This window comes from Agelaius tricolor, unplaced genomic scaffold, assembly GCF_023055355.1.
Source record: "Agelaius tricolor isolate 1412-34295 unplaced genomic scaffold, bAgeTri1.0.p SCAF_4, whole genome shotgun sequence".
NCBI classification, from domain to species: domain Eukaryota; kingdom Metazoa; phylum Chordata; class Aves; order Passeriformes; family Icteridae; genus Agelaius; species Agelaius tricolor.
The window spans coordinates 5,328,922-5,341,924 of NW_027269264.1; the positions used below are offsets into that span (position 1 = coordinate 5,328,922).

The following is a 13,003-nucleotide window of genomic DNA, read 5'->3' on the forward strand; positions in this document are numbered from 1 at the left end:
CACCAATTTATACACCAATCAAAAGGAAGCAGAATGGGGTGTACTTAAAAATGTATCGAGCCAATATTGGGAGCAACAAGGGCATAAAAGGGAGTGAAACTACCTTTATTTTCTTTTATTCTAATTTCTGGTACTTTCCTTTGGTCTGCCTTAATCATTCATCATACCTAAATGCAAAACTAAATTGTACATGTTCATGGTTTTTAGCAGCAATTATGACATTTGTAAGAGAAGTTACTAGGAAAAAAAAAGAAAATCAGGAGCCATATAAAATGGAATTTGGATTTTAATAAAGCAGTCATTTCTGTACTTTTCAATCTGCTAAGTTTCAGCTAGGATTCAATTCTCCATGTGTTGGGACACAGAGAATGAAGGCTTTATTACACTGGCAAGTAAGAGGAAAAGGTGTGTTTTTTCCAGTCAGCACTGAACAGTAGAGTCACAGGTAAAACACACCACCCAAATGAAAATTCAGATGGATTGTGGATCTCTACTAGAGAGATATATAATATATATACTATATACTATATATACTATAGATAGAGTATATACATATAAGGTATATCTACTTCATATATATACCTTAAAAATTTAACAAAATAAATTCTTACAACTAGATAAAGTGTGGCCAGGTAATAAAAATAAACACTTCTGAGCCTGAGTGTCAGCAAAGTGGGTATTTGGGGTGGCTAACCCACTTGAAGTCACTAACTTTCAAGTCACTGACTTTGTACTAAAAGTTTTTTTAAAATTCTTTTTCAGTTCAAGGCTTCTATTTTAGATCAGAATGATACAAAACAAACACTACTCCCTGTCACAGACATCTTTTACAAAAAATCCTTTCCTTAGGATTTTTTCTCCTGAGAAGCTGAGAGGCCTCAGGACCAAAATGTAAACAATGGTTATCTGTTTCTGTGGAATGCAACAGGTGGATCTTTGATTGGCCCATGTTGGTTGTTTCTAATTAATGGCCAATCACAGTCAGCTGGCTCAGACTTTCTGTCCAAGACACATACCTTTGTTATGATTCTTTCTTTTCCTATTCTTAGCTAGCCTTCTGATGAAATCCTTTCTTCTATTGTTTTAGTATAGTTTTAATATAATATATATCATAAAATAATTAATCAAGCCTTCTGAAACATGGAGTCAGATCCTCGTCTCTTCCCTCATCCTCGGACCCCTGTGAACACAGTCACAACTCCCTAATACCAAGATATTAACAATAGGCATCTTATTATCCAAGGCTGGGCCTGTTCAATCCAAAACTAAAGAGGATTCTCAGAGATTGCCTTGTAGATACTCCACAGAATTCCTAGAGGGAAAACAAGGAAGAAAGAGAATTTTTCCAGCTGCTACATTTATACTCGCAAAGGTACCACATTCTCAGGAAGACAAGGGACCTCAAGGAAGTAGCAAGCCTTGGCAAATTCACAGATAAGTTCCAGGAATCCTCTGTGTAGCTCATAACATGAAAGAATCAAAATTTTTTTTGGCTGTGATCAAAGAAAGGAGGAGAGTTAGTTTCATATCCAAATACTGGAATATTAGATGCGGGCTCCATTTTAAAATTTAGTTTATTTTTAAATAATTTCCCTTCTTCCCTCTCTCCCCATCCCAACATACACTACCCTTCAGATCTTGAAATTTCATTATATGTGTTCATTTTTTATTTCAGTGGCTGCCTCTAAAGCAAAACACTTGTATATTGGTAAATGTGGGAAATGGAAGACAGTTCTCAGGGCCTGACAGAAGGCCTACATAGTATGCATCCATATGCATACCTTGAGACAAGAAATGCTGAATTAGAAATGCCATGGAATAGGACAGATATTGTTGAGAGAGAAATGGAGCTAGAAAAAAGTTTCAAAAGATAGCCTTGCAAATAAGACTAGATAATTTAGAGAAATAGAACTATGAAATATGTATTGTATTGTATTGGGATCCATGAGGAGTAGTTTTAGATGATTAGCTTTAAGGCATCTATAGCATGGCATATCAAAAAGCAAAATAGGCCAAGAAAAGCTTATAGTGTATTGTAATTAAGAAATAGTTAGCTTCTAGTTGTGATAGCATGAATTATAATGTATGTATTGTCTTACCCTTCTCATGACACTAAAAATAGAATAAAAGTTTTTAAAATGCCTCTCAATTGCCTCATCTCTGGGTCAAGAAACAAGTATTGTCTGACAGGTAACTTTTCAATAGAGAAAGAAATTAGAACCTGGACATGCAGATTTCTGAAGGGAAGAAAGAAAAGTGTTGACAAGAATAAGCCTAAGTTTTAAATGCCTGAATCACTCAAAAATAACATGTTTTGGGATATTGTACCATATGTTACATAGAGTTAAAACAAACCACAACTCATTAGTATCTGGACTTCATTGCCCACTATGCTTAGAAATGTTGCTTGAAGGCACTTTGTGTCAAAGATCCAGTTCCTGTAGATCACTGTAGATGTAGATCAAAATCCTACCAAAAAATCAGTGTCAAAACCAGCAATAGTGACGACTTTTGTCCTTGGCAGTAGTTTCCAGGTGCTCCTGGCAATCAGCAGGCCTAGACACAAAGATGTGTATTCAACGGAGGGAGAGAAGCATCATGCTTAGCTCTAACTGTGACCTTTGCTAGTAGATCTTACTAGCAGGTAATAAATTACATTTGTTCTGCTCTTAGCCAGAGCCAAGATGGGAATCAAAGTCTAGATCACAGGAGAAGATCACACAAGCCTCAGCTTTTCCAGAAGAGTTAAAACACAAAGTACAGTAAATTTGTGTCGGGTTTACTGGGTTTTTTTACAGATCTATAGACAAGTGATGAAGCTTAAAAGATGACAGCAAAGGAAAATCAACAGATCTGCTGAAACTGAGTGAAGAGGAAGGAGACTTCAAATTAACAGAAAAGCTGCACAGAAAGCTTCTCTACTTTTTGCAGTTGCTTCAAGTTTTAAATGGCAAAATCTAGGAGTATTTCCAACTTATTTTTATTAATTCTAGAAAAAAGACAATCAAAACTGTGTAGTCCTGCTTACATGAAGTAAAGCACAGGAAGCCATTAGAGTAAGAAAAATTGTGTTTAGAAGGCTGAGGCAGCCTTAGGGGTAGGAGGAATGGGGAGGCATGGAAATCAGGCCTGTGGGCACCATTCAAGGAGCATCCAGTCCCTGAGCAGTCTCTCACTGTGGGTATCCCAGCAGATGGAGTTGAAATGGAGCCACAGCTTGGTGGGAAAAGTGCCGGGGTGGTGAGATGTGGTTAGCAGGGGCTCCTCCATCAAATTGGTCACTGACAGGTGTGATATGTTCTGTGTGTCTCCAACACCTGGCAACAGCAGGCTGGCCCAGATGTGGGAAAAGGCCAAGGAGGCAGCAGAGTGGGAATGGGGCTCTGCAGGAGTTGAACACACCCGTGGGGGATGAGGCTGGCCCAGACGGTCCCTGGAGGTCTGGGGTGAAAAGGGGGGGAAAGAGAAGCAGGGAGGAAGGGCCAGATGCTGCTGTGAGAATGCCATTCCATCCCATAGGTGACATAGTGAGAGGAAGGTGGGAACACAATGGTGATTCCAGGTGATCACCCTGACATCTTCAGGACAAGAGGCCCAGTAAGGACTGCACATCTGCCTCCTAGTGTTGTCCTGAATGTGAGCTCATTACCTGGTGTTCATTATCCAGAAGACTCGCAGCTTCCCATGGGCATTCCACACTTCAGGTAAGCAAAGCTGCCTACCTCACTATGTTCTTTGGGCCTCTGAAAGGGACTGTCCACTTAGCTACAGCCTGGCAAGGAAGGGAGTCTTACAACACTCTGGATATTTTAGACTTTTATTGCCTCTCTGGCTGAAACAAAGTATCCCCTCACTACTTCTCCATCTTCATCATTCTGTCCTGCAGGTGGCCTGTTCAGGCTGACAGCTTGGAGTGCCTGCAGGGTCCAGCTCTGCTGCAGCCCAGCTTTTCCTCTCACAGCTTAATTCTTATTATGAAAACTCTTTCATTTCTACTTAAAAGATACCTCAGAGCTTCCCTAAATTAACAACACTCTATTCTAAGCTAAACAATTATCCTCTATTATCTAAGCTATCCACATTCTATAGTCCTTAAAAGCTGATCCCTATATTTCCTACTTTTTTTAAACTTTCATCTTTTTGAGAAAGAAGAACAACAGAACTTTAAATTGAACCTAACAACACACCTAACCTAACCTAACCAAACCTAACCAAACCTAACAGCTAAACTGAGCAAATATCAAAACTATCACATTTTCTATCTACGGCACAGCTCCTCTTAATACTCGGGGGATGGCTGGAGCTCTGCCGAGAGATGACACATCCCCTTTTCCCTCCTCTCGGCTGGCGGGGCACAAGGACCTCCTCAGGCACAGGTGTCTCCTCTCCAGTCTTCCTGCACTTGCTTGGCTGAGATGATCAGAGCAGCCAGGCTGGAGGCAGGATTGCCTGAGGTCACAAAGGGATGCTACCCAGAGGAAAAGAAGAATGAAAGGAACTCTTACTTTCCAGGATCCCATCCTCACGGGCTCAAGCAGGATTCCCTGGCTACCAGGAAGACACACAAAGAGCACCAAGGGCAGCATGTCCCCCTGCACCTTCCTGTGCTGGGAGCTGTCTGTGCCACGTGGCCCACACTCCTCCTCATCCCTCCCTGCAGGTGTCCTCAGCTCCCAGGGCTTTTGGCCCCTTTGCTTTTTCTTACCTGCAGGAGTTCCTGGGCAGACCAGCGCCTGTCCTCGTCTGCCTGCAGGCAGCAGCGGAGGAAGTCGCGCAGGAGAGCCGAGTGGTGCCTGGGGTGCTGCAGTTTTGGGGGCCCGTTCCTTTCTATCAGCTCAAAAACCTACAGCACATGGATGCAAGAGGACACTCCACCTGCTCCTTTGCTAGCCACACAGAGCTCTCTCCACACAGAGCCCTCTTGCTAAGCTGCACCTTACCCTGAGACGGGCTTCCCGCTGGTAAGGAGCTTCCCCTTCCACCATTTCCAGCCCCATGATCCCCAGGGACCAGATGTCCACCTTGGGGCCGTAGGCTTCTCCTCTCACCACCTCCGGTGCCATCCAGCTGGGGTGCTGACGCTGGAGCTGCGCTTGCTGCGCTCAGGGCTGAGCTGAGCACAGAGGCCAAAGTCACCTGAGGACAAAAACAAAGCCTGTCAAAGCCAGCTACCACTGGCAAAGGGGCCAAAACCATTGCCCACTCCAGGCCTGACCAGGCCATGCTGAATCTCGCTGAAAAAGCAGCTGAGCTCTCCTTCCATGTGGCTGGAGCCAGGCAAATAAGGCATTGGCCACTTCAAAAACACCCTGACGATTCACGCACTGGCCAAGTGGCGCTTCTGCCCAAGTGGCAGTCACCAAAATGTGAGCGCAAGGCATATGCTGGAAATACTGCAGCCCAGCAGGGATACCCACCCAACTTGACAGATCCATCCATGCCCACAAGAACGTTGTTGCTTTTGATGTCTCTATGGATGACTTGGCGGGAATGAAGGAAATGCAGTCCTTGCAGGCACTGAGAGAGAAAAAGGAGGGAGGGAAAGTTAACATGCAGGATCTGATTTCATCCCACCAGCAAGGAAAGAGCTCAACGGGATTGATGGCTTTCTCAGGGAATTGTGAGTGAGGGTGCAGCACCATGGTGCTGTCACCAAGAAGAGCTTGCTGCTTCAACACTCTTGGAAGTTTTTTCTAGATTTCCAAGCAAAGGCATCTGGTCTCCCAAAAGTTCCACCAGCCTTCGGTAGGAAGAGCGTCACCTTTGGCTGGGAAGCGGCACGGCAAAGATTTTTGGGGAAGCCTAGTGGCAGCAGAGGAGGAAGCAGCACCTTCGAGCTGTTCCAGAATCCCTCACCATCTGGGCTGCAATGCTATCCTTTGAAGCTGAGGACAGCTCTTTGCCCTCAGCTTGAAATTCTGCCACCTGCATGCTGCCTTCCAGTGGCAAGCAATGTAGGACAGACAGACAGGCTCCAGGCAAACATTCCCAGGCAAAGCTGAGAAGAGGAAGCAAGTGAAACCAAGCGAGAGAGTGAGCACCAGCGCCAGAGGACAGACAGGATGGAAGAGTGCAAGAACCGAGCCTGAGGAGTGCGGGGACACCGGCAGGCAGTTCACTTCCCATGCTCTTTCTTCTCCTGTGTGTTGTGACAGCAGCAGCAGCAGCAGCAGCAAAAGAAAGGTGAGAGCAAGAAATCTCAGCTCTCCTTAACCTCCAGCTGACAAGCAGCATCCTGGGCAGGCCTGGGGAAGCACAAGCAGGATCCCTCACCGCCCGACAGACAGCGCCTATCTGTCCTTCCTCCAGGTACACTGCCCTGAGCACATCAAACAAGGTGCCGCCGTCCATGAACTCCATGGCCAGCCAGAGCTCTGCATCCACCAGGGAGCTGAAAGAAGAAAACCACGGCATGGAGAGACAGCAATGGGCACAGCCTCAGTCACCCCAGGGCCTGAGCCAGGTTTTTGCAACTGCTCTCCAAGCTACATGTGCCACAAGAGATTATTGAACACCAGCTCCACCTCCTCCCACGCTCTGGAGACGGGCAGAGAAATCATCACCAGCTCCGTTCTCTGCCAGTGACCAAAGGGCATCGCCTCTTCTGGCTTGCACGAGCTAAAGCTACATTGACATGAGAATACGCCAACCTGTCTAAGTAGGTAACGATATTGGGATTCCTATTGTCCCTCATGGCCAGGATTTCATTGGCAGCCAGCTCCTCGGACATGTCCTCCTCGAGTGACATGATCTTGATTGCCACCTGCAATGACATTGGCGACTGTTACCTTGAGAAGATGCACCCTGCTGGAGATCACAAGGAACACGGAGCGAGTGCTGGTGCAATGAGGCAGCGGGCTGTGCCAAAGTGCCTTGTCACTAGACAGCAGAGCTTAGCAGAAGCACCAAAGGCCATCCCAAATGCATTCTGTCCCCTGAGCCTAGACTGCACTTCAGAGGAACAGCCACTGCTGCAGACATGGAGCAGCCATCCAAACCTCCAGGCAGAGCTCACAGCAGCGGGGAAAGCACTCCAGAGCTGCAAAATGGCATGGGGCTGTTGGCACTTTACCTGTTGTCCGCTGCTGGTGTCAAGGGCTTTATAAACAGCTCCAAACCCCCTAGAAAGTCAAAGCAGCAGAAAGAGCCCTTTATCCCTTGGCAGTGAAAGCAAGCCCAGGCAGCAGATCTCCCCAGGCTGCCTGGACGCCTTCCTTAGAAAATGCCTGGCTGCGGCGTCTCTCCAGCCAGCAGCACGTCAGACCGTGAGCCTTCTGCCATGCGGGGCAAGCTGTCCAAGGGAACACTAAGGTCCAGCATGAAGACCAAGGGCTGCTGGAAATCTCCAAGGCACGCACCCAGCCAGGTAATTTCAAAACCTAAGGGGGAGCTCTCTCCTTGTGCCGGTGTGCATACATGTGTGTGTCAAAAAAGTGAGAACAATTAGAGTCAGAAGACTGTCCTTGAGAATCTGACATTTCTTGAATGGCAAGGTGCTCTTTCAGGCCAGAAAGCTGCAGGGCAGGGGGTTTCCCAGCTCCTGCTCCTCATTGCTGCAAGCAAGACACTGCCAGCATCAACTTGTCTTTGATGAGGCCTTTGGATTGCTCTGACCGAGCAGTCCAGGCAGGCAACAGGAGGTCAAGCCAGAGCTTGACCATGATTGGAGCTTGCCTGACTTCACGCTTGATATTGCACTGGCCAAAGACCTGGCCCACACTTTTGTAAAATGAGCCAATGTCACGCTAACCCTCGTCCGAGTTCTTCAAATGCCGTGTATTTGCTCATTGGCTGGCCCAGACTCACGATGCTCCCTGAAAGACAAAAGCAGTGCAGGGCGCTCACTCGCACACAGAGACGCCACTCCCCAGAGCGTCCCAAAGACAGCCCCACTGCCGGCAGCTCTGGGCCCTTTGCAGTCCCTTGGCCTCCAGTGGTTGAGACCAACATGTGGGAGGGCCGTCTTCTCGACCTTTCATCAGGTGGCCTTTCCAAGAAGGCCTTTATTTCTTTCAAGCGCAGCATCCCATGCAATAAGCCAAAATGATGAGCCCTTAAGAAGGGGGCCCTAAGAGGTAACCAAGGGCCTTTGCAGCCTCTGCAGTCACACCCACCATCACTGGCAGGTCCACTGTCAGGGAAACAAAGTGTCTGAGCCGGAGGAGGAGTAAGAAGGAGAGCCAGAAAACAGCTGGGGCCAGAGAGCTCCCTGGGGCCTAGGCACTTGCTAGGTGCCAGCCTTCTGCTCAAGCAGAAACAAGCTCGGCTTTTGTCTTTGGCCCAGAAGGCAGCCCAGGCAGAGCCAAGCCAGGCCCAGCCGCCCTCACAGGCAGCAGGGACTCCCTGAGCGCTGCCGCGCTGCCTCAGAGCACAACAACAGCTTGTGCAGAGAGGCCTAAGTGCCTCTGAGACCGAGGGGCAACTTCTGGCACGGCCTACACCCAGACACGCACACAACACACTGCTCTGGCAGACAAGAAATGCACGGGATGTACTCAGTGTCTTCAGGCCCTGCTCCTCCCTCATCTTGGGCTGCTGGGCTGCGCTGCTGCAGGAAGTGCCAGCAGCAGGGGGCAAGCCAGCTGCTGCAGGCCATGCTGGTCCAGCGGCACCAGGTTGAATTGCAGAGCCCGTCTTGAGCTGGGACAAGAAAGGATTGCCCGTCAGGAGGGTGGCTGGCACACATGCCCCGCGGAGCGCACGGCAAAAGCAAGGCCTTGGGAAGGTGCTCTCAGCCACCGCCAGGCCTCTCCAGCTAGGGCGTTTCCCATGTCCTCTTCTCAAAGGCAACTTTGGGAAAAGCCCAAAGGCTACTTGGATCCAGCCCCTCACAGCCACCTCCATGCTCCATGTTTTCAGCTTTTCTGCAAGACACTGGCAACAAGGTATTGCTGGGGCTGCCAAGATCCAGAAAGAGATCGGAGCAGAGCCCCAGAGCCTTTTTGCTTTCCTCCTCCTGTCTTTCCCTGGGCAATGAAATCACCCCAGAGCTGGCATGCAACGGTCTGCTCAGAAGCCCGCAGTGTGTCCCTTCTCTGATCTGTTTCACGGATTTCCCCTCTCTATGGCAGCCTTTAGGGAGCGGCCCTTTGGAGCCGCCTTCCAGCCCTGCCCAGACCCACCCGCCCTTTACAATGCAGGGCTGCCGAGGATTCTCCTCTCCAAACTCTGCTCTGACCGGCTGGAAGCGAAGCACAGCCTGAAGCGAATTAGTCCATTAGGAGAGGGCAGGTCCCTTCCAGGACCCAGTGTCTCCCAGGTACCCTGCAAGGCTGTCAATTGTGTCTTTGGGCCGCTCTCTCCGCTGACCATGGGCAGCCTGCACTGACAATGGACACAAGGGGCTGACTCCTACACTGAGAATCATTGAGTGCTGCCTCCTTTCTGATCCCAAGAGACATTCTCGGGCCCTCTCAGCATCTTAGCTTAAATGTCAAACTTCAGAACCCATTGGCCGGGGCTCCCTGGCTTGCCTGAAGCAGCACTATGTCATGGCAGGAAGACAGACCGTCAGAATTTTCAGCCAAGAGCAACAAGGGCTGCTCCAAAACGGGAAGCCTGGCCCTGCACCAAAGGCAGTGCCAAGCTCAGCTGCCACTTACCGGCTCTGCGTGTTCAGGCTGTGGAGGGACAGCAGCTGGAGGCTTGATGTTCCTTTGCTGCTCTTCAGCCTCTTCCTCAATGACAGAGGCAGCTGGAGGAGCTGCTGACCCAGCTGTTGAGCCCTGCAGACAGACAGAAGTGAGAGAGATGGGCAAAAGCCAATCCCTTAGGAGCTGCTTTCTACTGAGCTGGGAAAGGACCCAGAAGAAGGGGAAATCATAGACTTTGATACAAGTGGGACTCTGAGTCACGAAAACCCAAGGAAGTTGGCTGAACGAGCTGCTACTCCATCTTGCTGTGCATTTGAACTTCCCTGCTGCCTAGAAGCAGCAAGATGCCTTGGAGCTGTCCCATTTGCCTTTCGTCTCTTGAAAGGCTCTTCACTGGAAAATCAGCAAACAGCCAGGGCTCCCTTTGCTACTGCTGATGCCACCGGGCAGCTGGCCTTCCTTTCAGCCTCCCACGCTGGCACTCCACACTCGACTGCAACAGGCTAAGCTGGCAGAATTGCTGCACAATTCTCACACACCAGCAACCTCTCAGCTTCCTTTGCCACTCACCAAAGGACGGGCTTGTCTCCACCCACGTGTCAGGTGACCTGCAGCGAGCAAGGCAAAAGGAACCAGAGGCCCTTAGAAAAGTGCCCGTGCTGGCGACTCCCACAGCACGAGGCAGTCCCAACACAGAGCATTTCCCTTTCCCAACATGACTCCAGGAGCAACAGCTCTTTCCCACAGCCAGCAAGAGAACAATAAGGGCGCTATAGTAGGCTCTGTCGACATTTGGGCCTTTTTTGCCAAGAGACAAATAGAAACACGGTGGTGGAAATGCCCGCTGGTCTTCAAAAGTTTGAGGTTCTCTTGTGCCCAACAGCTCAAGCAGCATTTTCCTCTTCTCTTTCCTGCATTTTAGATCTCTATCCTTTTAAATGGCATGCCCTAATTCCCATCCCTTGGCTGAAGATGATAGCCCAGCAAAGCTTCCACAAAGGGCCCCTTCCCTGTGGCAGCTCCCTGCTGAAGCAGCCCAGGAACAGCTGCTGGGCTCAGCAGCAAACCCTCCCTGCATTGGAGTTTGTGCTGCATCACCAAGGGAATTGCAGTCTTGGCACACCATCAAAGGGTCAAGTCATGCAGCCAAGGCCTCTAAGGGGCAGAATTTGGAGGGAAAGGATCTTTCCTTTGCTACTGGAGAGAACCACAGAGTTGGTGGAAGTACTTCTGAGGATCTCTCCTCAGAGTCTGCAATTTGCAGCTCGTCTCGCTTGAAGCAGCAAGCTGAGGAAATGACGGACTCCGCTGCCACGCACTCTCCCGGGGAGGGAAGGCAACTGCTGCAGGTTGCGCTGCAAACACTCAGCACCCGCCACCCAGTACAGATTCCCGCTTTTTAGCTGATGCTGCTGGCGGGACATTGACCAAAGCAGTGGCACCTTCATGGCCATTTTGTTCCCAAATAAACTGGGTCACTGGTGCGGCATCAAGAGCAGAGTGAAGCAAAAGCTGGGCAATGCCAGCCCCAGGAGAAACCTTTACTTACGAGTCAGCTGGGTCAGGTAGTAGCCAGAATAGACAACGGAAAAGACGGTGCAAACCGCGGCACAGACTTGCCCGATCATTTTGGCAGTGCTGCGCGGGTTTGCACGCTGAATGCCACCCAAGGGAAAGCCAAGACTCCTCTCAGGGTGCAGGCCGTCTGCTGAGAACTCCTTGAGCACAAGGATCCTCCTGCAGGGAGCGAGCGGAAGAGCTGCTCTGGACGACCAGGCCTTGTGCACACCGGGACAACACTGTGCTGACAGCACTGTGACGTGGCACCGCTCCTTTGACCTCACAATAGCAGCTGCTCTGTGGCTTTCTTGTGCCCAGCAAGCCAACCTTCTGTACAGCTGATGCGGAAGAAAAGCCTGGGAAGTTCTCCTCACTCATAAAGCAGCAGAAAATGTCCTCCCAGCCCATAAGGCAGTGCTCAAGGCATCCCAGGGGAACTCAGAAAATGCACCAACCCAAGCGGCATCCAAGGAACCCAAGCAAAGATGCGTTTTGGTCCCAAAAGCTTTGACTGAAAGCAAGTCTGCTTCTTTTAGGTGGCATCACAGCTGGTTCTGAAAAGTCTCACTTCTTCAATGTCATTTAGGGGGCAAAAGAAGCAAAGAGAATAAATTTCCAGGACTATTGTTGGCTGCAGTCACTTCTTGAGCACGCGGGAGCATGCTGACCTTTGCTCTGACTTGCTTTGGAGGCTGACCTCCCTTTGTGGAGGGAGACCCTGGCTTAGCTCTTGACACAAAGCTTCTCTGGTCCTGCTTGTTGTTTCTCTGACAGCTGAAAGTCTCAGAATATCTGGAAGAGACGTGCGCTGATTCTTGGGCTGCCACACTTGTGGCATGTCGGAGCTCTGGCAGCGGCCTGCGGCCCACTGCTCTGCAATGGCCTGCAGATGTTGAGCCTAAAGGAGGCCCCTTTGGAACAGTCCAAAGCTGCAGTGGTATATTGGGGTGCATGAGACAGACAGTACTTTGGACTTTATTAGCATAGAGAACTGATAGATAAAATGCCTTGGTAAAATGCCTTAAAAGCATGTTGTTATATGCATAAGTTTTGTATGTGATTTCAACCTAATCATTGTAGTACACATTACTACTCTCCCTAAAATAGTATATAAGTACTTGTAATCCACAAGAAAATCGGATTCTGATCACCAAGTCAGTCTCCCCATCTCTCTCCATTGCCGAAAATTGGTGCCCTGTTTGAGGAAATGAGTTGGCCTGATTGGCGGGCAGTCGGTGAGGCCCTGGAACTGATCGTGACAGTGAGAGAACTGCATTTGGGCCCGCAATCCCTGTCTGATGCAACTTGACAGGTGAGCCAGGGGATCTAAAGGAATGGGAAAGGAAATGTCCAAAGAGAGAGACATCTATGAAACCATGCTTGCCCTTCTGGACAGGCGTGGCTCCCCCATCCCAAAGCTTGACCTTAAGTCACTTCTACGATGGGTGTCACCCATGGTCCCCAACACTACCCCTTCTTCTGTATGTACTACCCACTTCTGGGACAAGGTCGGTATAAAGCTCTATGACCTTGCTATGCTGCCCGTGCACGAGCCAGAGCTCCGAATGCTTCCTGCTTGGAAGGCGGTCATGGACGCAATTAAAAACTGGGAGGGAACGGGGAAGCCTGCGAGGCTACAGCCTGTGAGGCTACCCTGAGACAGCCCCAGCAACTGCGCCGGATCAAAACTTGCCCAGATCCTGCTCCCCATCCCCTGTCCGCACGCCCTCCCCAGCGAGTGCCAGGGATAGAGCCCGGTCGCCACCCCCAGTCCCACCGCCACACCGCCAGCCATCCCAGAGCCGCCGGGCTCTTCTGGCTTATGCGACAGACACTGACTCTAGCAGTGA

At 49.7% G+C, this 13,003-nt stretch overlaps 1 protein-coding gene across 1 annotated transcript; it reads right to left on the reverse strand.

Annotated features, from left to right (window-relative positions):
- Positions 1 to 4,666: 4,666 nt before the first annotated feature.
- On the reverse strand, positions 4,667 to 12,744 carry LOC139589130 (serine/threonine-protein kinase PAK 3-like). Its single transcript, XM_071425252.1, is given in 13 exon segments — positions 4,667 to 4,843; positions 4,941 to 5,068; positions 5,071 to 5,136; positions 5,418 to 5,517; positions 6,274 to 6,391; positions 6,651 to 6,763; positions 7,073 to 7,121; positions 7,751 to 7,814; positions 8,496 to 8,640; positions 9,603 to 9,725; positions 10,164 to 10,201; positions 11,143 to 11,330; positions 12,683 to 12,744. Coding segments are annotated over 13 exon segments (1,371 nt in total).
- Positions 12,745 to 13,003: the final 259 nt, after the last annotated feature.